Here is a 24,551-nt window from a genome sequence, read left to right as displayed (position 1 = left end):
TCCTCGGGCCCGCCGGGAGCTGAAATAAAGCCTGGCTTTGTCAGCCATGGCAGGTAGGGTTACAGGCTGAAACCTCCTCCCCGGGTTACAGGCTGAAACCTCCTCCCTTTGCTGTTCCCTCCTGGGCCAGAGCAGCCTCTTCCCAGTCCCATTTAATGAAGGCAGGAGATGCAGGGTGTGAAGTCACCCTTTGTGCAGGGCAGCCAGCAGAGTGTGTCCTGAGATCCCAGCCTCCAGCAGACACTCCCTGGGTGGCTGGAGGGGGGAATGCCTGGTGGGTGCACTCCCCAGGCCGTGCTGTTCATGCTCATGGGGTAACTGCTCCTTGCTCCCCCTTTGCCAGGGCGCATGTGCAACATCAACATCGATGAGTGTGCCAGCAACCCCTGCCACAACGGGGGCACCTGCAAGGATGGCATCAATGGCTTCACCTGCCTCTGCCCCGAGGGCTTCCACGACCCCAAGTGCCTGTCTGAAGTGAATGAGTGCAACAGCAACCCCTGCATCCACGGGAAATGCCATGACGGGCTGAATGGGTAGGCTGGAGACTGCAGGGGCTGCTGGGGGGCTGCAGGGACCAAAGGGACCCCACAAAATCAGGGTTAGAGGAGGGTGAGCATCTGTCCCTAGTTGGTGCTTGTCCATGCTCTGAGCCAGTGCCATGGGCTATTTCCCTGGAGGGACAGGATTTGCTGGATAAATGATGACTGGTGCAGCCTAGAGGGCTGGGATGGACCAGCTCTTTATGCCCCATTTTTTTCCCAAAGCTACAAGTGTGACTGTGACCCTGGCTGGAGTGGGACAAACTGTGACATTAACAACAATGAGTGTGAATCCAACCCCTGCATGAACGGTGGCACCTGCAAGGACATGACCAGTGGCTACATCTGCACCTGCAGGGAGGGCTTCAGCGGTAAGTGGGGGGTTAGATTGGATATTCTGAAAAATTTCTTCCTGGAAATGGTGATCAGGCACTGGAGCAGGCTGGCCAGAGAAGTGGTGCAGTCATCATGGTTGGAAGTGTTGAAAAGGGGTGTGGATGTGGAACATAGTGATGCTGGTTAATGGTTGGACTTGGTGATCCTAGAGGGCTTTTTCAGCATTAACAAGTCTATGATTCCATCTAAGGGTGCAGCTAGGGATGCTGCCATGTTTTCCCCACACTGAGGCCTGGTGGAAGCTGTCGGTGGGTGTTCCATGGTGTCAGGTGGACTGGAGGCTTCATTTTGGGAACAGTGGAGCCCCAGGTGTGGCTGGGAGCTGCGGCAGTGCAGCCCTCCTGGAGACCTTCAGCAGAGCTCAGGGCTGGAGCTGAGCACAGCAGACTTTCCCAGGGCAGTGGGTGTGCTGTTGTCATTGCCACCGTGTCCCCACTGTGCCCTCAGCCCCCTGCCACCAGCACACCTCCATCACAGCCACGTGTGTCTGTTTTTCTCAACACAGGCCCCAACTGCCAGACCAATATCAACGAATGTGCCTCCAACCCGTGCCTGAACCAGGGCACGTGCATTGATGACGTTGCTGGCTACACCTGCAACTGCCTCCTGCCCTACACAGGTGAGGGGAGCACCCACCACAGCCCTGTGGAGCTTCTGCTTCACGTGTGACACCAAACTGGTCCCCAGCACATGCAGTGAGCTGGGACTGGGCATGAAGGCTTCCCTCACTCTGCCCTGACCGCAGCCTCTCCACCGCATAGCCAGAGGAAATTTGCAGGAGCTTCCTCCCTTCCTCCTCTTCCTCCTCCTCCTGCTGGAGGGTGGCAGCAGCACCCAGGGGCTGCCCCAGTGACACTCCCCAGCCATGGTGCCCGTGCTGGAAGGGGCGATGCGAGGCTGAGGGGCCGGGGGGATTCTGCTGAGCCGATTCCTGTTTGCCGGCCCCGCGCTTCCGCCCGCCAGCCCTGCACAATGGCAGGAAGCCGTGAGCTGTTTCCTGCCCTCTGCAGTGGCCATAGAAACCCCTGGCGGGGGGACAGGACTGGGCAGGCAGGGAGGGGAAGGCTCTGGAAAATAGCAAAGGCCAGTTCAGGAGATATTGGCTGACAGGGAAGATAAGGGTTCGGAGGGAACGTGTCCCTTGGCTGGACGTAAACAGGAAAAGCAGCGGAGAGGGAAGGGGGGAGGGAGAGCAAGGGGGAAAAGACACCCTGAGCAGCACTTCCCTGCCAAAGGAAGTGTGCAGTGCTGTCATGCAGCCCAGATAGCCAGGGCATAAAAGTTTGTGGGGGTTCAGGGTCATGGGTGACCAAAATGGAGGAGACAGCCCCATCTGGGCTGCCCTGGGGTGCTGGGGAAGTGCAGAACCTTGCCCAGACTGGCAGCAGGGCAGGGGACAGGGAGAGCAGGGTCTTGGGACACCTGTCCTTTTGGAGGGTGTCAGCAGGTGCTTGTGCCTGTGCAGGAGCCACCTGTGAGGATGTGCTGGCCCCCTGTGCTGGCAGCCCCTGCAAGAACGGTGGCGAGTGCCAGGAGTCAGAGGACTACAAGAGCTTCTCCTGCAGCTGCCCCCCTGGCTGGCAAGGTATGGACATGGCCCTTTTGGGGGTTAGAATTCCCCCCTCCTCTCAGGGACCCCGGCCCTGGGGAGGGTCCTGACCTGCCCCATGGCTCAGCTGGGTGGATGGGACACAACCATTGCCTGCATCCCTTGGCTTCTGCCTTGGTGTGAGCGTTGCCCAGGATGTCATTGTCACTCCTGGGGCTTTCACCAGCACCCCCAGCCCACACAATCCCTGTCCTGCTGTGTCCCCAGGTCAGACCTGTGAGATTGACATCAATGAATGTGTGAAGAGCCCCTGCAGGAATGGGGCCACGTGCCAGAACACCAACGGCAGCTATCGCTGCGCCTGCCGCACCGGCTTCTCCGGCCGCAACTGCGACACCGACATCGACGACTGCAAACCCAGTAAGAGCAGGGGCTGCCCCCAGCCCAGCCTGGGCCTCATCACCCTTCCCGGGGCTGGGATTCTCCATGTATGGACCAGCTCTGGCTGCCACTGTGGCCTGGGCTGTGCTGCGAGCCCTGCTTGGCTTTTGGGCCACTTCAGGCATGTCCCTGTTGAGCTGTGTCAGTCCAAAGCAGGAGGAAGGAGGCTGGGGGACAGTGTGTCCCATAGGTTCCCCTTGTGCCCAGTCTCCTGGAGGGGTTGGTGTGGCTTCTGCCCAGTCCAGGGGCTCATTCCCATCCCATATCTCCACATGGCCAGGGAATGCGTGTGGGGACAGTGCTGTGGGGCAGTTCCCAGGCTGGGCTGCAGCACTACTGCTGGACCCATCACATCTTCGCGTGCACATCCCTCCTCTCCAGATCCATGCCACAATGGTGGCTCCTGCTCCGATGGCATTGGCACCTTCTTCTGTGAGTGCCTGGCTGGTTTCCGTGGGCCCAAGTGCGAGGAGGACATCAATGAGTGTGCCAGCAACCCCTGCAAGAACGGGGCCAACTGCACCGACTGCGTCAACAGCTACACCTGCACCTGCCCCTCCGGCTTCAGCGGCATCCACTGCGAGAACAACACCCCTGACTGCACAGAGAGGTACAGCCCTGGAGCTGGGACACGGGGCTGAGGTGCCTGTGCTGCCCCACAGCCCTGGGGTTGGTGTGGGGACCCTTTGCATGGGGCACGACCAGCTGTGGCTCACTGGGGTGCGGCGTCTGTGTCCCCAGCTCCTGCTTCAACGGTGGCACATGTGTGGATGGCATCAACACCTTCACCTGTGTCTGCCTGCCCGGCTTCACGGGCAGCTACTGCGAGCACAACATCAACGAGTGTGACTCCAAACCGTGCCTGAACGGGGGCACGTGCCAGGACAGCTACGGCACGTACAAGTGCACCTGTCCCCAGGGCTACACCGGCCTCAACTGCCAGGTACAGAACCTGGGGTGGGCGCTGCTGTGGGGATCTGGGGGTCACTGCGGTCTCCACTCCCTGCTGGGTCCTCACCCTCCTCCCTTGCTCTGCTCCCCCAGAACCTGGTGCGTTGGTGTGACTCCTCGCCCTGCAAAAACGGAGGCAAGTGCTGGCAGACCAGCAACCTGTACCACTGTGAGTGCAACAGTGGCTGGACAGGCCTCTACTGCGACGTCCCCAGCGTGTCCTGCGAGGTGGCTGCTAAGCAGCAAGGTAAGGCCCTTCCCTGTGTACAGGGCCAGGCTGGGGTGCCAGGTGTCCCCTGTGCTGGGCACTGAGCAGGGATGTGCCCAGTTCTCATGGTGAGGATCTTTGGGACAGCAATCTCGAGGGTTGCTTTAGCAATGCACCCCCAAGGCTGTGATTTCCTGTGGGATGTGTGTGGCCAGGACATGGCCCTGTGGTGTGTGGGTGTCACCAAGGTCCCTGCATCTCACTCTGCTCTCCCTGGCAGGTATCGATGTGGCACACCTCTGCAGGAACTCGGGGCTCTGTGTTGACACTGGCAACACTCATTTCTGCCGCTGCCAAGCCGGCTACACCGGCAGCTACTGCGAAGAGCAGGTGGATGAATGCTCCCCCAACCCCTGCCAGAATGGAGCCACCTGCACAGATTACCTGGGAGGCTACTCCTGCGAGGTGGGTGCCTGGGGGCAGGAATTCCCAGGAGAAAAGCCTCAGTTACTATTTTTCTGCTGCCCTTGCGTGATGCCCCTTTACCAAGTTGGAGATTTGGGTGCTGGCTATGCTCCTCTCTGATAGTTCCTCTCTTTCCTCCTTGCAGTGTGTGGCTGGTTATCATGGAATTAACTGCTCAGAGGAGATCAATGAATGCTTGTCTCACCCATGCCAGAATGGAGGAACTTGCATCGATCTCATCAATACCTACAAATGCTCCTGCCCCCGAGGAACTCAAGGTAAATTAATTCCCCAGGCTGGGGCATTAGTGGGTTGAGTGCAGATATCCTTGGATTCTGCTCATTAGCTGCTCGGGCTGGCGGCAGCAAACGCAGCGGGTGAGGTTTGTGTTTGCTCGTGGGCTTAGCCATCAAGGCCACGGGCCTTGGCCACGCCGTGCCATGTCCCTTCTGCCCCAGAGGTGGCTCAGGCTGCCACTGACGTGGTCAGGCTCAGCCCCTGGGCAGGGCAGGCTGACACAAGGGAGCAGCAGGCCCCCCGATACTGTTTGATGAGCTGTGTGGGTTGTTCCCCCCTCTCTCTAGGGGTGCACTGTGAGATCAATGTGGATGACTGCAGCCCTTTCTTTGATCCTGTCACCCTGGGGCCCAAGTGCTTTAACAATGGCAAGTGCAAGGATCGGGTAGGTGGCTACAGCTGCATCTGCCCCCCTGGCTTTGTAGGGGAGCGCTGCGAGGGAGATGTCAACGAGTGCCTGTCCAACCCCTGCGACGCCCGCGGCACCCAGAACTGCGTGCAGCGGGTCAACGACTACAAATGCGAGTGCAGACCTGGCTATGCAGGTGAGCCCTGCATCCCCTGTGCTCCCAGGGCCCAGCCTGCAGCCCCCAGCCCCCCCAGGCACACCTTCCTCTGCTCCTCACACGCTCCTCTCCCTCGCAGGCCGTCGCTGTGACACCGTGGTGGATGGCTGCAAGGGCAAACCCTGCAGGAATGGGGGAACCTGTGCTGTTGCCAGCAACACTGGCCGTGGCTTCATCTGCAAGTGCCCCCCGGTAGGTGCCTGCTCCTCTCCAGGAGGAGGGAATGAGTGTGGGCATGAGCGGTGGTCAAGAGGCCAGTTTAGTCCTTGAGGCTTCCCCAGCTGGGATAGGCACGAATGGGAGGATGCTTTGCTGTTGGTGCATCCATAAATGTGCACCCTCCATGCTTGCAAGGATGCTGGAATTGAGTTAAGGAGGAGATGGCTCAGGCCTGAAGGTAGAACAGGTTGGAGTGTGATTTGTGTTATTTGCACCACACAAAGTGGGACAGGCAGCTATGGAGAAGAGCTCCCTTTATTTTGAGGGGATGCTCTAAGAAGCTCTACATACAAGGTTATTCTTGCCCATCACCAGTTTTAGAGGGTGGGTTTTAATTTCCCAGAACACATGTGTGTTAATGCTGCTCATAGCCCAGCATCACTGCCTCTGACTCCCTCCTTGCTGTGCCCTCCCCAGGGATTTGTGGGCGCCACCTGCGAGAACGACTCCCGCACCTGCGGGAACCTGCACTGCCTGAACGGGGGCACCTGCATCTCCATCCACAAGAGCTCCAAGTGCATGTGCACGCCGGCCTTCACGGGCCCCGAGTGCCAGTACCCGGCCAGCAGCCCCTGCACCTCCAACCCCTGCTACAACGGCGGCACCTGCGAGTTCTCCAGCGACGCCTCCCCCTACTACCGCTGCAACTGCCCCGCCAACTTCAACGGCCTCAACTGCCACATCCTGGACTTCGACTTCCAGGGGGGCATCGGGCAGGACATCATCCCCCCCAAGATCGAGGAGAAGTGCGAGATCGCCGTGTGCGCGGGCTACGCCGGCAACAAGATCTGCGACGGGAAATGCAACAACCACGCGTGCGGCTGGGACGGGGGCGACTGCTCCCTCAACTTCAACGACCCCTGGAAGAACTGCTCCCAGTCCCTGCAGTGCTGGAAGTACTTCAACGATGGCAAGTGTGACTCTCAGTGCAATAATGCTGGCTGCCTCTACGATGGGTTTGACTGCCAGAAGTACGAGGGGCAGTGCAAGTAAGTGGCTTCTTTAGAACCTTCTTGTTTTGAAGCCCATCAGGGTCAGCATCTCTGGTGACACTTTGGTTGTTCTGATTGTATCTGGTAAAACTCCTAGACTCGGGGCTGCTGTTCATTCCCAACATTCTGTTCTGCTGCCTGTGTGGCTGCAGCTCAAGCAATCACATCTCCCTGTGGTCCTTCTGAGTTTACATCTACTTGGAAGCTCTCTGGGTTTGACTCATTGTAGATGGCTTCCCTGTCCTTTCTTGTATCACTCCACAAAAGTGATTTTCTCCAACTCACAGCAGTAACACAGTCAGTTTCAAGGCAGGGAGACCCCAGATGGAAAAGCAGCCAGGAAACATGATGATGTTAACATCCAAGCATTTCCCAAACATTGTCTTTGGCAACAGCAGGAACTTAGTCCCAGATTCCTGGACCAACTGTGGTCTTAGTAACTATTCTGTGTCCCCATGCCTTCTCTGGGTCACAGCAATTTTTCCCTTTTTCTTTTATAATTTAACAGCTGCTCTCTCTCACCTGCAGCAGTGAGTGCTTCACAGTGCTGCATGACACAGCTGCTTTCTATGTAAACTGGTTTGGTGTCTGTCAGGGTGAAGAACATTTATACAAAAGAGAGACCACCACTGCTTTTCTCAGCAGACAGGTGTGATTTGCACTGCTTGGTCTAATTCTTTCTTCTGCCTTGCTCCTTCCTCCACCCAGCCCTCTGTATGACCAGTACTGCAAAGATCACTTCTCCGATGGGCACTGCGACCAGGGCTGCAACAATTTTGAGTGCGAGTGGGATGGTCTGGACTGTGCAAACAACATGCCAGAGAAGCTGGCAGATGGCACGCTGGTGGTGGTGGTCCTCATCACCCCCGAGAACCTGAAGAACAACTCCTTCAACTTCCTGCGGGAGCTGAGCCGCGTGCTGCACACCAACGTGGTCTTCAAGAAGAACGCCAAGGGGGAGTACATGATCTTCCCATACTATGGCAACGAGGAGGAGCTGAAAAAACATTACATCAAGAGGTCCACAGAGGACTGGTCAGATATGTCCAGTGCTGTCATCAACAAAGTGAAGAGCAGCCTCTACTCCAGGGCTGGCAGGAGGCAGAAGAGGGAGCTCGATCAGATGGACATCAGAGGGTAAGAGGGGTCCATTTTCTCTGAGCAGCACTCTGAGTGTGCTCTCTGTGTTGGTAATAGTAACACGCTAGGAAGGGAAGGATGTAGGCCAGATAATTGTATTTAGATGTTGCTTTCTGTGTGAACAGAAACCGGATTTTGCTCTCATGTGGGAAAATGGAGAGATCATTCAGGATTCCCTGATACAAGGCTGCCTGACTCTCACAATTGAAGGAGTCCTGGGCATTGTTGGGAGCCAGGGCTGGGCTGGGTGGGACCTGGAAGCAGAGGTTGGCCTGACCGACTGTCTGACTTCAGGAAGTCATTAAGTTAAGCCTCATTTTCTCCCTGGGAAATGCTTTCTAGAGCTTTGTTGTAAAACTCAATTACTGCAATCTGTGTTTGGAGATCTTTGGTGTAAACATACACATCTAACCTGCTCCCTCTCTGTGGACTCAATCAAAAGCCCCTGAAAGCAAAGGAGTTAGAGCAGGGAAACTGATATGAGAACATCTGAAGGCTCCCAAACAGCATTATTTAAGATACTGTAGTGTCTGGGTAATTATAAAACATTGTGAAGCAGAGACTCCCTTCCATTCCTGTAGATAAAGAGCTGGATTTTTGGTGAACATTCACTGAGGCAAATCCAACAGACCACGAGTGTGAGCTGCATGCTTTGGGCCACAGGGGAGCAAGGAGATGGGTTCCCACGTTCTAATTCCCACTGATAGGGGTTAAAGAGGGAAGGGAGACAGGGCTTGGCCGTGTCCTCAGTGTGGTCATCTCTCCCTGTTCCTTATTGACTCTTCTCTCTCACAGATCCATTGTCTACTTGGAAATTGATAACCGCCAGTGCATCCAGTCATCTTCCCAGTGCTTCCAGAGTGCCACTGATGTGGCAGCCTTCCTGGGAGCCTTGGCCTCCCTTGGCAACCTGAACATCCCCTACAAAATAGAAGCTGTCAAAAGTAAGTACAGCTGGTCACTAGAGGAGGAGAGACAGCCAAAACTTTCCAGCCTTCCCTGAGTTTAGTTATCTGTCAATTTGCTGCACTTGAGCACAGTCTGGTTTTAATAACCTCACATATATTTTTTTTTTTCCTTTAAGTCTTTTCTTTAAAAAAATTGCAAGCCCACTTTATTATTTTTGCTTATTCCAGGTTTTATTTCAAAATCATTATCACTCTAAAAGTTATTAAAAAAAAAGAAAAGAAAAAGAAAACCCAAGCAGCTCCAATCAATCAGTGACATGCAAGGAGTTGAAGTTTGTATCTTGAAAATCCCCCCTAAATCCTTTTGTCTTAACAGCTCAATGCAAGCGCAATGATTTGAAGTTTGCTAATCCTTTTCCTTAAAGGAGAAAAAAGTGAAGCTGTCTCCTGGTGCAGGCTGCCTTGTGCAGCCGAGAATTTGCCGATAGTTTGCAATTCTGATTAATAGCGTATAAAATGACCTTATTTTGAGGGGGGGGGGGCCCCGCTGATTTAGATCAGACTTAGGTACCTCTATTAACAAATTTTCCTTCATTTCCACTCCGTCCCCGGTTTGCTATGCAGCTTAATGTCTCAGCATCTCTGTGTGCCCCCGTGTTGTGCAGGTGAGACGGCGGAGCCCACGAAGAACTCGCAGCTGTATCCCATGTACGTGGTGGTGGCCGCGCTGGTCCTGCTGGCCTTCATCGGGCTGGGCGTGCTGGTGAACCGCAAGCGCCGCAGGGAGCATGGGCAGCTCTGGTTCCCAGAGGGCTTCAAAGTGACAGAGTCCAGCAAGAAGAAGCGGCGGGAGCCCCTCGGGGAGGATTCTGTTGGGCTCAAGTGAGTAATTTGCTTGTTAAGCCGATGGACACTGCAGGGCTGCTCAGGGTTCTGCTGGGAGAGCCTGCTGGAGTTCTGTGTGTTGTGGCGGTGTGGCAGGGAGGAGAATCAGGGGGCTTAAAGTTCTGCGTGGAGGAAAAAAGCAATGTTCTGTCTGGTTCGTGCTTTGTAATCTTTTTGCACTTGGTAAAAAATGAAATGCAGCCTGAGGGGAGCCTCCTGGAAATTGGTTGATTCTTCTTTCAGTTTGTGCCTGTACGTGGACAAACATCACAAACAGTTGCTGCAGAGGAGATAACTTTTGCTGTGGTTTTATTTTTAAAGACCCCTCAAAAATGCCTCGGACGGCACGCTGATGGATGACAACCAGAATGAGTGGGGTGATGAGGAGACCTTGGACACCAAGAAGTTCAGGGTAAGCCCTCTGCCTGTTCCCTGCCTGTGCTGCAGGGTTTGTCACAAAAGGAGCAGAGGGACTCTCAGGGCCCCTCCTTGCTGCTCTCAGCTCCTTTGCAAACCTGCCTGTGACAAACACACACCTTGGAGCCTCGCAGAGCTTCCCAGGCTGGAGCTCAGCCCAGGTGCTTTCCTGGGGGCTCACTCCCTGCTGTTTTTTCCCTCAGTACGAGGAGCAGGCGATGCTGCCGGACACGGATGACCAGACGGATCACCGGCAGTGGACACAGCAGCACCTGGACGCCGCTGACCTGCGCATCTCCTCCATGGCCCCCACGCCTCCACAGGGGGAAATCGATGCTGACTGCATGGATGTCAACGTCAGAGGGCCAGGTAAGGACCCCTTGCACTTCTGCACTGGCTGGCAGCTCATGTGGAACCCTCCCTGAGCTCCTGCAGAGAGAGGAGCAGCCCCTCAGCCGTCCCTGTCCCTTGCTGGTGCAGAGTCACTGCTACAAGCTCTGCACCACAGGGTTGCTGTTGTGTGTGATTTAGAGAGAGATCCTGTCACATTTTGCTTTCCATGAGAGCTCTTTTGTTCAGTAACTGAGGTGGAAATTACAGAAGTACCTAATAAATCACCCAGGTTATCTCTGTGCTGCTCCTATATTCTTCTCCTCCCACCCAACGTGTATGTTTCACAGCCTTCCTTTAAGGTTTTTCACAATGGTTAAAAGCTTTTAAAATTCCTGCTAACACTTGGTCTTCCCCATGTCTGTGAAACTGTCCTCTGAAATAATGAAGGTATTTTCCATATTCTGTTTGCTTTGAGTAGCCTTCCTTACAAACTGCACCTTACATGGCGCAGATGAAATAGGAAAAGCAGTGAGATACCACTAAGGAATTTCAGATCCATATCAGAGGAAGCACATTCCTGTTTGATGTTCAGAACTAGTCAGGAACTCAGTCTCGGTGCACCCAGGAGAATAAGCATCTATCGCAGGCAGAGCATCTGCCAGAGCCCTATTGCATTACAAGGGCAAAAATCCTTTTTCATCCTGAGCCCCTCTGTGCTTTCAGATGGCTTCACCCCGCTGATGATCGCCTCGTGCAGCGGCGGAGGGCTGGAGACCGGCAACAGCGAGGAGGAGGACGACGCTCCCGCCGTCATCTCCGACTTCATCTACCAGGGGGCCAGCCTGCACAACCAGACCGACCGCACGGGCGAGACCGCGCTGCACCTGGCCGCCAGGTACTCGCGCTCGGACGCTGCCAAGCGCCTGCTGGAGGCCAGCGCCGACGCCAACATCCAGGACAACATGGGCCGCACGCCGCTGCACGCTGCCGTCTCTGCTGATGCACAGGGAGTCTTCCAGGTGAGCTGTGATTCAAAAAAAGCCCTGCTGGTTTTGGGGGTTTTTGGGGGAATCGTGGTGCTACGTGAAGGGTTTTATCACAGGGTGTCCTGCTCACCTGGGCAAGGTGTGGGGTGACAGTATTAAAAATTGAAGTCCCTGTTGTCTCGGAGTGTAGCCGCACATTTCTCTTCACAGAGAAAAGCAAGGCGCAGTTCTTCCCAAGAATATTCTTATCTCATTTGCTGTGGCTGTGTTTGTGCAGAAGTAGAATGCAATATGGAGATTGTTTGCCCAAAGTGACGGTGTTTTGTCTCCTCGGCCTATCAGGGCCAGGTGTGTGTGTGTGTGTCAGGACTGTGGGCTAACTGCCCTGAGATTCTGTGCAGTGTGTGCAGGGTTGAGTGCTTGGCAGATTCAGTTTAGATGTAATGTAATATAGATGTAATATAGTACAGAATAAATAGTATAATAAAGTAATTAATTAACCTTCTGATAAGATGGAGTCCTCCTCATCGTTCCTCCTTCGTTGGGGCCTTCTCAGCACTGCTATACTGGGGAACAGCACCACAGCAGCAGCCGTGGATTGGGAGCAGAATTGGAGAGATGAACCTTTGGAAAGGGCATTGCAGGTCCTGAGATACCTGGGGTGCCCTGCTGTCTGCCCCTCCTAACGTTTGTGTTCCCTCTGCTTTGTGGCAGATCCTGATTCGGAACAGGGCGACAGACCTGGATGCCCGGATGCATGACGGGACCACTCCCCTGATCCTGGCTGCTCGTTTGGCTGTGGAGGGGATGCTGGATGACCTCATCAACTGCCACGCTGACGTCAACGCCGTGGATGATTTAGGTACTGAGGCAGCTAGAACACCAGTTCACCCAGCCATGGGACAAAAGGGATGCTTGCTGTTCATCTCAGTACTCTCTAATCTTGGTTGTATTTCGTGGTTTCCCTCTCCAGGCAAGTCAGCCCTGCACTGGGCAGCTGCTGTGAATAATGTGGAAGCTGCAATGGTGCTCCTGAAGAATGGTGCCAATAAGGACATGCAGAATAATAAGGTAGGATCTACTAGGCTGATATATGAGAGTGAAGAACCATTTGGGGAGTCTGTTAAAGAGTAATTTCTGGCTAAAATACAAATGTCTGGCACTGAGACTCTGATTTGATTGTTCTGCTGTGAATGAAGTTGGATTCAGCACAAAGGAGCAGTGTGGGATTTGGTTGTAGGGGTGATGTTGAGGGGCCATGCAGTGCCTGGTGAGCAGTGTCTTTGTGACCACATCCAGGATGTTCTGGGTTCCTGGTTTGATACCAGTACAAGGACATGGCTCAGGAGGGTAGGAAAAAGAAGGAGCAAACCCTCACCAGAGGAGAGATGGTGGCCACCCAATGACATGGGTGTGGAGCTCAGGGCAGTGCTAGCCAGGAGAATCTGTGAACTCAACCCTAACCAAACCCTTCTGGCTTTGCAGGAGGAGACCCCACTGTTCCTGGCAGCCAGAGAAGGCAGCTACGAGACCGCCAAGGTCCTGCTGGACCATTTTGCCAACCGGGACATCACGGACCACATGGACCGGCTGCCGCGGGACATCGCGCAGGAGCGCATGCACCACGACATCGTGCGCCTGCTGGACGAGTACAACCTGGTGCGGAGCCCCACGCTGCACAACGGGCCCCTGGGGGCTCCCACCCTGTCCCCCCCGCTCTGCTCCCCCAGCAGCTACATCGGCAACCTCAAACCCGCCGTGCAGGGCAAGAAGGCCAGGAAGCCGAGCACCAAGGGGCTGAGCTGCAACGGCAAGGACGCCAAAGACCTCAAAGCGCGGAGGAAAAAGTCGCAGGATGGGAAAGGGTGTCTGCTCGACAACTCTGGGGTGCTGTCGCCCGTGGATTCCCTGGAGTCGCCGCACGGGTACCTCTCGGACGTGGCCTCTCCCCCATTGATGACCTCTCCGTTCCAGCAGTCCCCTTCCATGCCTCTGAACCACCTGCCGGGCATGCCCGACGCCCACCTGAGCATCAACCACCTCAACATGGCGGGCAAGCAGGATATGGCCATGGGCAGCTCCAGCAGGATGGGCTTCGACTCGGTGCCACCGCGCCTGTCCCACCTGCCGGTGTCCAGCCCCAGCACGGCCATGAGCAGTGCCCCCATGAGCTTCTCGGTGGGCAGCGGGGCCAGCCTGAACGGGCAGTGTGACTGGCTCACCCGGCTGCAGAACGGCATGGTGCAGAGCCAGTACAACCCCCTGAGAGGCAACCTGCAGCCCGGGGCTCACCAGCAGCCCCAAAACCTGCAGCACGGCATGATGACCTCGCTGCACAACGGGCTGCCCACCACCAGCTTGTCGCAGATGATGAGCTACCAGGCCATGCCCAACACCCGCCTGGCGTCCCAGCCCCACCTGATGCAGAGCCAGCAGCTCCAGCAGATGCAGCAGCAGCAGCAGCAGCAGCAGCTCCAGCAGCCCAACCTGCAGCCCCCACAGCAGCAGCAGCAGCAGCCCCAGCAGCCCCAGCAGGCGCCGCAGCAGCCGCAGCAGCACCACAACCCCAGCGGCTCCAACCTGGGCCAGAATTTCCTCGGTACGGAGCTGAGCCAGCCCGAGCTGCAGCCGGTGAGCGGCGGCGCCATGGCCGTGCACACCATCCTGCCGCAGGATTCCCAGCTGCTGCCCACCTCGCTGCCCTCCTCCCTGGCCCAGCCCATGACCAGCACGCAGTTCCTGACCCCTCCTTCCCAGCACAGTTATTCCTCCCCCTTGGACAACACCCCCAGCCACCAGCTGCAGGTGCCCGACCACCCTTTCCTGACGCCGTCGCCGGAGTCTCCGGACCAGTGGTCCAGCTCCTCTCCGCACTCCAACGTGTCCGACTGGTCCGAGGGCATCTCCAGCCCTCCCACGAGTATGCAGTCACAGATGGGACACATCCCCGAGGCCTTCAAGTGAAAACAAAAACAAAAAAATGTGTTTTAGAGACGCTCGCTGCGAGCCAGAAGCTCAAGGGAGATTTTTCTCTTTTTTTTAAAAGGACGCATTGGATGCTTTTATTAAAGGATCCTTTTTAAATATGTTTTTATAAAAAAGGAAAAAAAAAAGACAAGAAAAAGACAAATTAATTCCTTTTTTTTTTTTTTTTAGTATTTATTTATGTACTTTTTATTTTACACGAGAACACTGCCTTTTTATTTATATGTTCTATTGTTAAGAACTCAGTGTGGGACACCAGTTGTGTTTCGAGAAATCAACAAATTAGGTTTTTATAGGATGTTCTCTTTTGTTTGGGGGGGTTCATTGTGTTTGATTTGAGAGGAAATGTTTATGTAAAGCTATAAGCAACGATTTGTGATTCTGAAATGCCATTAATTTATTTTTTTTTCTCTTTCAACTCAGAATGAAAGGTGAGAAAGAAGAGGGGAGGGAAAAATTGACTAAGTACCACTCCTTAAAGGGAAAAAAATTAAGTATGGACAAATTTTTTAAATGTACTTTAAAATGTTTCCTTTGCAATTATATGAGAGGACATTTTATGGTACCAGTCATGAATCTTTGTTTAAATTTCAGTATTATATAGTTGTACATTTGCCTTGATAATAGAAATTTTTGTTCTCTCTTGTTTTTATATATATAAAAATATATATATTTAAATGATTTTTATGATCTAAAAAAAAAAAAAAGAAAAAGAAAATCAGGATTATAGACTTGTAAGAACAGTTTCTAAGCTAAAAAAAAAAACCCTACAAAACATGAATACTGTCCCTCATCAAAAACAAATGTATTTACCAAACTTCCAAGAGAGCAAGCCCATAACTATGGAGTATATACACAAAAGAGACTTAATTTTACTTTGAATATCTTTACTGATTTTTCGTTTTGTTTTCGCGTTTGAGTAACTGTTTTGAGAAATAAATGCCAATATAAACTTTGTAAACCACATCCTTATTTTAAGGATGGCCTGCCTATTTTTTAGAGGAGGGCGTGTCTGGCAGTGCAGACACCCAGAGTGAGATTACAAAGCATTATCACACTGCCACCCCCACGTGCCCCTCTGGCAGAGCCCTCACTGGGTGCCCAGTGGGATGTGCTGCTGGTTTTTGGTGGGAGGCTGGACTGGCCAAACTGGAGGGCAAGGGGCCAGCACAGCTGTGCTGTGAGACGTTGACATTTTGTTCTGTGACGTTAGCCTGGAGTGATGCATCTTTTTTTATATTGATGTGCACTCTTTCTGTGTATCATGTAAAATATAGTATAAGCCTGTGGCAGATTTAATGTTTGTAAATATGGGGGTTTTTTTGGTTTTGGGGGTTTTTTGGTTGTTTTTTTTTTTTTTAAGAAAAGGTGGATTTTGTTTCAAAAATCTAAATGAGCAAGTCTTAAATATATCATAAATATATCACCTTATAGAGGTGTTGAAATATCACTCACTCGGGTGCAAAAGCAAGCAGACACCCTCAGACTAGATAATGTGTATGGGACAGGCAGATAGAGAGCAGTTAATCAAGAAAACCTGAGAAAAGGGTTCCTTTTCCTCATTCCTTTCTATTAGAACACCAAATAAAATGGATATTTCTCAAGGCACAGTGCCTTGCGGAGCACTCATCTTAGTTAACATTTCAGACCATTGTTATTGTGACACGCCTAATATGAGTGATAAAAACATCACGTGGTGTTGAATCTTCCTATGTTTTATAAACTAGAGTGTAGTTTAAGAAAAGATATCTTCTGTAATAAAGTTATCTACATGCAAAGTTGTAGTTTGCAAAAATGATGTATTTTTTTTGGTTAACTGATTTGCAATAAATGATGCTTCTGGGCATCTAGATTTTACTAAAACTGGAACTTGGTGTTTTTGTTATGGGTCAGTTGAATTCTGCATTTGACACCTTTCTTTCAGAGATGTTCCCTTGCACAGAGGGCTGGAACTTCCTCAACATTTTCTTCTCTGTGTGAAAACTTAGGGAAGAGCTTTGGACAGTGAAGATTTCTCTTTAACTTCTGCTAAGCTCTCACTGACCTGAGACACCTGAGCAAGGCAGGAGGGGCTTTGCCCAGGTGCCTTTTTACCTGCTGTGGGTGCTCTGATATCCTCAGGCCATCAGGTCAAGATCTAAAAGAGGAAACATGGAAAAATTGTTGTAAAGAATGTCCCTCATGCATCTTCAAAAAAAAGCCAGGAACAGCAGCACCAAGAGGGAGTTTTACTTGTGCCACCCAGAAATGTTTGCTGTCCTTGCTGTGCTCAAGATTTTTAAGGTAATTTAATTTCATTTAATTTAATTTCATTTCATTCTTTCTCTACCCCACAGGGGCTCTGCAGTGCAAATGCAGCGGCAAAGTCCCCAAATAACTGGATATAAATAGCAGGGCCACTGACCTCCTCCCAAATCCCATAAGCCTGGAATGCTGGTATTTTCCACTCCGTGGCTGGGCAGGGAGAGGGTCTGTGTGTGCAGGGGCCTGGTGTCCAGCCCCAGACGCATCCAGGGCCACCACACACCTGCTGTCCAGCTGGTCAGCTCCTGCTGCTGGGACAGTGGCATTCATGTGCCACCCTCAGCACTGAAATGCACCTTCAGAGCTCAGGGGGGCGTGACGTTCCAGGAAAGGGAGCCCCAAACTCCATGGAAAGGGAGAACAAACCCTCTTTTCTCTGCAGAAATGTCACCAGTGAGGATCTCAGCAGCCAGAGGGACATCCTGGAGGGAGCTGGGCTTCCCAGGATGTGTCACCCCCTGCCTGTGGCTGCATCCCATCTGGAATGCTCAAAACGGGGTGTGTCTGCCTGCAGAGTGACTCACACAGGAGCTGCTCAGGAATCCCAGCCAGCCCAGGCTTCTCCCACATCCCAGAACCAGCCCAGCACAGCCCCAGTGCTGCCACGGGGCTGGGACAGGCTCATCCCAAAATCCCATCCTAGAACCATCCCAGCACAGCACTGGGACAGGCTCATCCCAAAATCCCATCCCAAAATCCCATCCCAGCATGGCCCCAGTGCTGCCATGGGGCTGGGCAGGCTCATCCCAAATTCCCATCCCAAAACCCATCCCAGAACCATCCCAGCACAGCCCCAGTGCTGCCATGGGGCTGGGACAGGCTCATCCCAAAATCCCATCCCAAATTCCCATCCTAGAACCATCCCAGCATGGCCCCAGTGCTGCCACGGGGCTGGGACAGGCTCATCCCAAAATCCCATCCCAAAACCCATCCCATCCCAGCACTGGGACAGGCTCATCCCAAAATCCCATCCCAAATCCCATCCCAAATCCCATCCCAGCACAGCCCCAGTGCTGCCACGGGGATGGGACAGCCTCATCCCAAAATCCCATCCCAAAATCCCATCCCAAATTCCCATCCCATCCCAGCACTGGGACAGGCTCATCCCAAAATCCCATCCCAAATCCCATCCCAAAATCCCATCCCAGCACAGCCCCAGTTCTGCCATGTGGCTGGGACAGCCTCATCCCAAAGTCCCATCCCAAAACCCATCCTAGAACCAGCCCAGCCTGTCCCAACCCCATGGCCCAGTGCTGCCATGGGGCTGGGACAGGCTCATCCCAAATTCCCATCTCAGAACCATCCCAGCACAGCACTGGGACAGTCTCATCCCAAAATCCCATCCCAAATTCCCATCCCAAATCCCATCCTGCACGTCCCCAGTGCTGCCATCGGGCTGGGACAGGCTCATCTCAAAATCCCATCCCAAATTCCCATCCTAGAACCATCCCAGCATGGCCCCAGTGCTGCCATGGGGCTGGGACAGGCTCATCCCAAAATCCCATCCCAAATTCCCATCCTAGAACCATCCCAGCATGGCCCCAGTGCTGCCATGGGGCTGGGACAGGCTCATCCCAAAATCCCATCCCAAAACCCATCCCATCCCAGCACTGGGACAGGCTCATCCGAAAATCCCATCCCAAATTCCCATCCCAAATCCCATCCTGCACGTCCCCAGTGCTGCCATGGGGTTGGGACAGGCTCATCCCAAAGGGAGGAGGCATTAGAAGGATCCTCTCCTGCCTGGTCCCCTGTAAAACTGAGTCACTCACGGGCAAGGCAGGAATTTGGCCTGGAATAGATGAAAAAAAGGGGTTTATGAGGATGTGGAAAATAATGTGACATTGCAAGAGGCAGCACGTGTGGGCTGGTTTAACAAGAGGGGCTGCAAAGCAGGGGATTTTCCATGAGGAATGGTCAGAGGGACGGGATGAGGAAAGAGGGGGCTAAATACCATGGAAAGAAGCAAAGGGATAGATATTAATTAATTGTCCACTAGGTAATTCAAACTAGAAGTCACTTGAGGTTTTTAAGGAGTAGAGGGGAAAGGGTGCAAAAATTTAGGTTTTAGGTGTTTAGCCCCAAATTGCTTTGATTTATGAAGGCATCTGGTCACCAAACAACCTGTGGGTAAATGTGGTGTCACAGATCCAGCTGGGACGGAGGCTTAGTTAAAGGAGAAATGAGAGAAATGCCCACAGTTTCAAACTCTCACAATTAAGGCTTCTTCCCAACCCACCACAAGCTCATCTCCACCTGGTGTGGATGAAGATTTTTGGGAGCTGAACTTCAAGCCCCCCCAGCACCAGGAGATGCCGAGGAGTGATGGATCATGGCGAGCAGGGCTGTCTCATCATTCCAGGTGAAAAAAGCCGAGAAGCACCAAAATCACATCGCACACATCCCTCTCATACCCGAGGGAAGGGTTCAGGAGTGCTGAAAACAAGATTAGCCCTGGCTATTGCCATGGCAGGTATGGAATCCCTGCACCTGAACTATTTGTTTACATGCTGGAGGGCTTGGTTTGTTTTTTTTTTTTTTTTTTTCCACTTTTTGTTTTCATTATTCCTGCTCAATTAGATGGGAGATTCAGACATTTAGAAACTGCTACTCTGTATTGCCTCTCCCTCCAGGCTGTGTTGGTGTTTGCTCACAAAGTTGCTCACAGCTGCTCCAGCCCCGATTGAGGAATTTTTGCTGCGGCTGAAATCAGCCCCTGGAGAGTGTGCAAAAGGAGCCAAATTCATCTCGGGTGCTCAAATCACACAGGGGTTAATGTGGCTGGGGTAGTCTGAATAATCACAGCAACTGAATGAGTAAATAAATAAAACTCAGGTTGTCCAGTTGGCCGACACGGTGCAGAATACTGGTGAGGGATAGAGATACCCTCCTCTAGCATTTTCCATGTTTCTAAACTCAAAGAATGATCCTTTTCACAGCAAGCCCGTGGGGCAAGGTTGTGTTTCTGGTTGTGTGCAACCTGAAGACTGAATAAATTACCAGGAAAAGGCCAGAGTGAGTTGTTTGTGTTGTATCCCAGGTGAGCAGAGGAGCAGAGCAGCTGCGGCTGCCCCTGGATCCCTGGAACTGTCCCAGGACAGGGCTTGGAGCAACCTGGGATAGAGAAAGGTGTCCCTGCCCATGGCAGAGGGTGGAATTAGATGATTTTTAGTGTCCTTCCCAAACCATTCTGTGATTCTGTGAAGCAGGAGAGAAGGACACATGCTGTCCTCACTGGCAAAGGTTTCAATTTATAATAGGTCAGTCAAGCCCAGAACTATTGCTGAGTACAGCAAACCAGCTAGAAAACTTCAGGTTAAAAAGGGATTGCATGCTTTAATGTGGAAATTCTTTACGATCACATACATATAAAGAGAACAGCAAAGGTGAGATCCCATTGTTGATGTTTCCATTGTGTACCCCTGTATAAGGGGGTTAAATATGTAACATAGATATCTAACTATAGACACAGATGTGAGCTATTGATGCTGTTTAGCACACAAAAAAGCCAATCAGGCTAATTAAAACCATGTTTCCTCAGATTACACCTGTTGGGGGAGGTATCAAGGGAGAACCAGGGCTTAATCTGCTACTCATGCCTGCGCAGGGAAATTGTATTAGACAAGCTGGTTTAGACGAATGTTCCTACAAAAGAGGGAGATGAAAGGCACTTAAAAATCACAGAGCTGCCTCTGGTTCCCACACCAGCATCAAAGTGCTGCTTCCCCTGCCTGGCCGGGGCTTTGAGGATATTCCCCTGCTTTAATGATGGGAGTGCAGGAACAGCTCTGCACTGATAACGACCCCTGATTAAGATGTTTGTTTAGCTCCTTGTGTTTTCCTCTCCAAGGCTTGTCGGGTGCAGGGTGGGACAGTGTCAGCACAGGGAATGGCAGATATTCTGATGGTTGGAATGGGGGTTCACCCCCCTAAAAATTTGTCTTTGTGTAAAATAAAGCTGCAATTCACGGAGCGAAGCTGATGAAGGGTCTGGAGCACCAGGGGTGGCTGGGGGGCTCAGCCTGGAGAAAAGGAGGCTCAGGAGGGAATGTTTTGTGCTGCTTCTGTGCTTTTGATTCCCAAAAAGCTGTTTTCATGGAGTCACAGACTGGTGTGGGTTGGAAGGGACCTTCAAGATCATCTCGTTGTCCCTGTCCATTATCTCATTCTCCCTGTGCACAGCTCCCCAACAGGAGGATGGACAAGGGACAGGGTGAGAGGAAATGGCCTCCAGTTGTGCCATGGGAGGGTTAGTTGGATATTTGGGAAAATTTCATCACAGAAAGGGTGGCTAAGCCTTGGAGCAGTGCTGGAACCATCATCCCCAAAGTGTTCCAAAGGGCACACGGATGTGGCACTTGGGGACAGGGTTTAGTGGTGAATGTGATGCTCGGTAATCTTGGAGGGATTTTTCAGCCTTAAGGATTCTGGGATTCGTTTCTGATTCTGCTGCTGTTGGACACGTGCACCCCAGCCTTCCCCAATTAATGAGCCTTGCCTAATTAGGCCCCCACGGACGTGCAGGACGGGACCTCGCTGTGCAGCTTCGCTCTGTGAGGCAGAATCTCATTTTCCGTGTCTATAACTCGGATTTCTCAGCTCCGGCAGCCCCCGGCCCGCGATGGGCAGCGGCGGCCCCGGAGCGGCGGAGCTCTGTCCCGCCCTGGCGGCCACCCGCGCCACTGCACCCGCACCGGCCAACCGGAGGCACCGGGACCTGCACGGAGCCCTCACGGCACCGCGCTCCGCCACTCCCCGGCACAGGGGCGAGATCCCGGTGGCACAGGGGCGACACCGGGACGAGGCGCTCCGACCGGGATTCGAACCTGTGATCTTCCATCCCGCGACCGCCCCAGTCGGGATTCGAACCCGCGGCCCCTCCCGCCGCCGGACAGCAACACCGCCGGCTGCGCCCGCCGCCGTGACGTCATCGCGCGCCGCGCCGTGACACGTCGACGGCGGCGGCGGCGGAAGCCCGAGCCGGATGTGCCAAGATGGCGGCGGCCGGCGCTGGGGCCGTGCGGGGCGGCGGCGCCCGCGCCCGCTGCTGAGGGGCCGCGGCCGGCGGGGGCTGCCAGGTACCGCGGGGCGCGCCCGGAGGGAGGGCCGCGGGTCCCGGGTGGGCTGCGCGAGCAGCGCCGGGCTGGAGGTGCGGGCCCCGGTGTGCCCGGTGCCCACCCCGCCGTGCCTCAGCGAGGGCCTCGGGGCTGTCGCAGCGCCGGGAGCCGGCGGGTCCCGCAGCCCCGGGCTCGGCCCGCGGCCCGGCTGGGGCGGGCTGTGGTGCCGCAAGGAGGGGCGAAGGCGCTGCCGCAGTCCGGGCCGCGCTGCCCGGTGTTTCCCCGCAGGATTTGGGGAGCTCCGGGCGGTTTCCAGTGGGGCGGCGGGACTGGGACGCTCCGCGGGCCTCCGAGGGTTTTTCCGTGGGGTGCGGCGGGGAGAAGGTTCAGACCGATGCCGGCTATCGTGTGTCCCCTCCGACAGCGCCGGGCCCGGGGCAGGGCTGTGTTTGCGGCTTTCAGGTGCCCCAGGTCGGTGCAACTGGTGCTGACTCAGGAGTGCGGCTCCCGGAGCTGGAGAACCGGCAGCCAGGCTCCTGTCGGAATAAACGGGAACGCTTCGTGCTGCTGCTGGGCTTGCGGTTCCCAAAGAGCTGTTTTGATGGAGTGATGGGCTGGTTTGGATTGGAAGGGACCTTAAAAATCATAAAATTCCACCCCCTGCCATGGCAGGGACACCTTCCACTGGCCCAGGGTGCTCCAAGCCCTGTCCAGGGACACTTGCAGGGATCCAGGGCAGCCGCAGCTGCTCTGGGCATCCCCACCCTCACCGGGAAGGATTTTTTCCCTGGATCTCTTTAAACTTACCCTGTGCCTGTTTGAAGTTCTCCTGTTGCTACACTTTAACAGGATAACATTTGTAGCTCTGGTTGCTGTTGAGGAAAAGCCCGGTAGGAATCTGTCAGGAGAGTGAATGATGCAGAATGTGTTCAATCTGTCACCCACATGTGTGCAGATGTGCAGCTGTCTACATGAGATAAAAGTGAAAAAGCACTAGCTGATTTTAAAGCTGCAAATCTCATTTTTCCAGCTGTTCTGTATTTGAGATTGCAGTTTCTTTTTTGCTTTTTTTTGCTTTTTTGGTCACTTTGTTTTTACTAGGAATCTGTATGTGAATATGTTATTTATTGTTTTATTCATGCATGAGGATGACAGTTAATATTAGCCCTCTGTAATCTGCTTTATGGGTATAGTTATTCTGTTTAAGAGTAATTTATTTAGATAGGTTTAAATTAATTGCCCCCAAAGGAATTATTTCTTTATAGATGAAGCTATAGAGCTCATCAGATGAATTTAATTTTATGGCCTTGTCTAGAGGGTTTTAATATTTTTTTCCTCTTTGCCAATGTTTTTTTTGGTACACCTGGAAACACCTTCTGCAATTGTTACTCTGGTGACTCATGTTTAGCAGGCAGCTCTGCTTTATCAATTAATAAACCAGCTGAAATATGAGAATTTCCAAACTATACAAAGCAGAGGCGGATTGCTCTTAACTTGTGTAGTTATTTCTAAATTCCTTAAAATCGGCATTTCTGTTAGTGCTGGATAAGGCACAAGGGAGGGTCAGTAGCACTGAGTTATCTTCTGTTTAAATTACCTGACATGGACACGTTCATTTTATTTGGACCCAGTTCCTCAGATCTTGCTTGCTTTTACTACTGTGTGCAGTCTGTTAATATTAACTTTGCTTCTGTGGAAGCTGATCCCTCATATTGAACCTGTCATGCACCATCAAAGATCCTGCCAGAGGAATGGCAAGTTCTGACTTAAAGTAGGACTTTACACTTAATATCTTTTTTAGCTAATTACTGGTGCTGGCTGTTACAAAAATATGGTAAAGTATTATTATTTTTTTTAAATAAGACACTGCAAGTCCTGAAACCTCTTTGTAAGCATTCCTTGATGGAATTCAGCAGCTGTGCTTTGGAAAGAATGGTGGAGGCACAATGCAAGTAATGCCTGAAACTGATGGAGCTCTAATGCCTCTGTGGAAATCTGTTTGGTGTTGTCCTTCCCTCCTTCCCACCTTAATAAAACACAAATTTATGGAGTCTTAACTCTAGGTATGGCTGTGGAATATGTGGATATGGGGGAGAAATTGAGAGGTTCTGTTAACTCTGGAAGAGGAACTTGGATAATACACAAGGTGTTGGAGGCATTTTTCTTCAGGAGAAGTTGTCCTGCTGTCCAGTAAAGGCTGTTGTACTCCAGTGTGCTTTTTATTGGAATTTTTTAGGTATAAATCTCTATGAAATTCATATAGTATTTTTGATAACAAGAAACCAGAAGTGTTTTGCATTTGAACTTCTCTGGAACTATTACAGTTTTGTCCTGATTACAAACATCTGACTTTTCTGGCTTCCAGTTTTATTGCTCTTAGTAACAAGATGCTGAATCTTAGGAGACCTCCAAATAAGAATTGCACAGCTTTTTTCTTTTATAAGCAGAAATGCAACTGCTGTGGAGCAATTGCTGTGGGCACTTCACTCTGCATGTTGTAAACAATCTTTGTTGTGTACTATGAGAAAACAAGATCATCATATGCTGCTAAGGCTTCCCTGAGCTCCACTGGAAACTGATGAATTCCTCTGGTTTGTCAGCCTCCATCCTCCCCAGATTGTTGAGAGGTGATAAAATTAAAAAAGACACCCTGATGAATTTACTGAACCCCTGTGTACCAGATTCCTGCCTGTATTGTTTGGAGCTGGGGTTGGATTACTTCTGAGCGTGTCCTTTCCGCCCTGAGGTGCAGCTGGAACCCTGATACTGTGCCAGAGCCCGCTGGTGTTACAGTGAGAATGTTCATTGATAGGAGGGGGTACTTGATTGGTTTTCTATCCTTAAATGCACTTTTGCCATGCAGCATTCATCTAGAAGAGAGAATATTTGTGATGAAGATGCAATTGCCTT

At 52.5% G+C, this 24,551-nt stretch overlaps 1 protein-coding gene across 2 annotated transcripts in view; it reads left to right on the top strand.

The window, feature by feature from the left end:
• NOTCH1 (notch receptor 1) overlaps positions 1–15,071 on the top strand; it is a 41,325-nt gene extending 26,254 nt beyond the window's left edge. Inside the window, exons 13-34 of one of the 2 annotated variants that reach the window (XM_058818463.1) lie at positions 344–536; positions 768–913; positions 1,444–1,557; positions 2,404–2,523; positions 2,755–2,907; positions 3,310–3,538; positions 3,670–3,871; positions 3,973–4,126; positions 4,368–4,552; positions 4,698–4,830; positions 5,275–5,394; positions 5,495–5,607; positions 6,052–6,623; positions 7,335–7,763; positions 8,562–8,710; positions 9,340–9,556; positions 9,881–9,971; positions 10,180–10,345; positions 11,033–11,328; positions 12,010–12,157; positions 12,269–12,366; positions 12,781–15,071. In XM_058818463.1, the coding sequence (XP_058674446.1) occupies positions 344–536; positions 768–913; positions 1,444–1,557; positions 2,404–2,523; positions 2,755–2,907; positions 3,310–3,538; positions 3,670–3,871; positions 3,973–4,126; positions 4,368–4,552; positions 4,698–4,830; positions 5,275–5,394; positions 5,495–5,607; positions 6,052–6,623; positions 7,335–7,763; positions 8,562–8,710; positions 9,340–9,556; positions 9,881–9,971; positions 10,180–10,345; positions 11,033–11,328; positions 12,010–12,157; positions 12,269–12,366; positions 12,781–14,259 (5,507 nt within the window). In that variant the 3' untranslated portion in view covers positions 14,260–15,071. Of the gene's footprint in view, positions 1–343; positions 537–767; positions 914–1,443; positions 1,558–2,403; positions 2,524–2,754; positions 2,908–3,309; positions 3,539–3,669; positions 3,872–3,972; positions 4,127–4,367; positions 4,553–4,697; positions 4,831–5,136; positions 5,395–5,494; positions 5,608–6,051; positions 6,624–7,334; positions 7,764–8,561; positions 8,711–9,339; positions 9,557–9,880; positions 9,972–10,179; positions 10,346–11,032; positions 11,329–12,009; positions 12,158–12,268; positions 12,367–12,780 lie in introns of both variants that reach the window. The other variant, XM_058818462.1, reaches the window with a different exon arrangement.
• Positions 15,072–24,551: the final 9,480 nt, after the last annotated feature.

Source organism: Ammospiza caudacuta, chromosome 21 (genome assembly GCF_027887145.1).
Source record: "Ammospiza caudacuta isolate bAmmCau1 chromosome 21, bAmmCau1.pri, whole genome shotgun sequence".
Classification (NCBI taxonomy): domain Eukaryota; kingdom Metazoa; phylum Chordata; class Aves; order Passeriformes; family Passerellidae; genus Ammospiza; species Ammospiza caudacuta.
The sequence above is the reverse complement of the archived record's forward strand: the minus strand, read 5'-3'. Positions and strand labels throughout refer to the sequence as shown.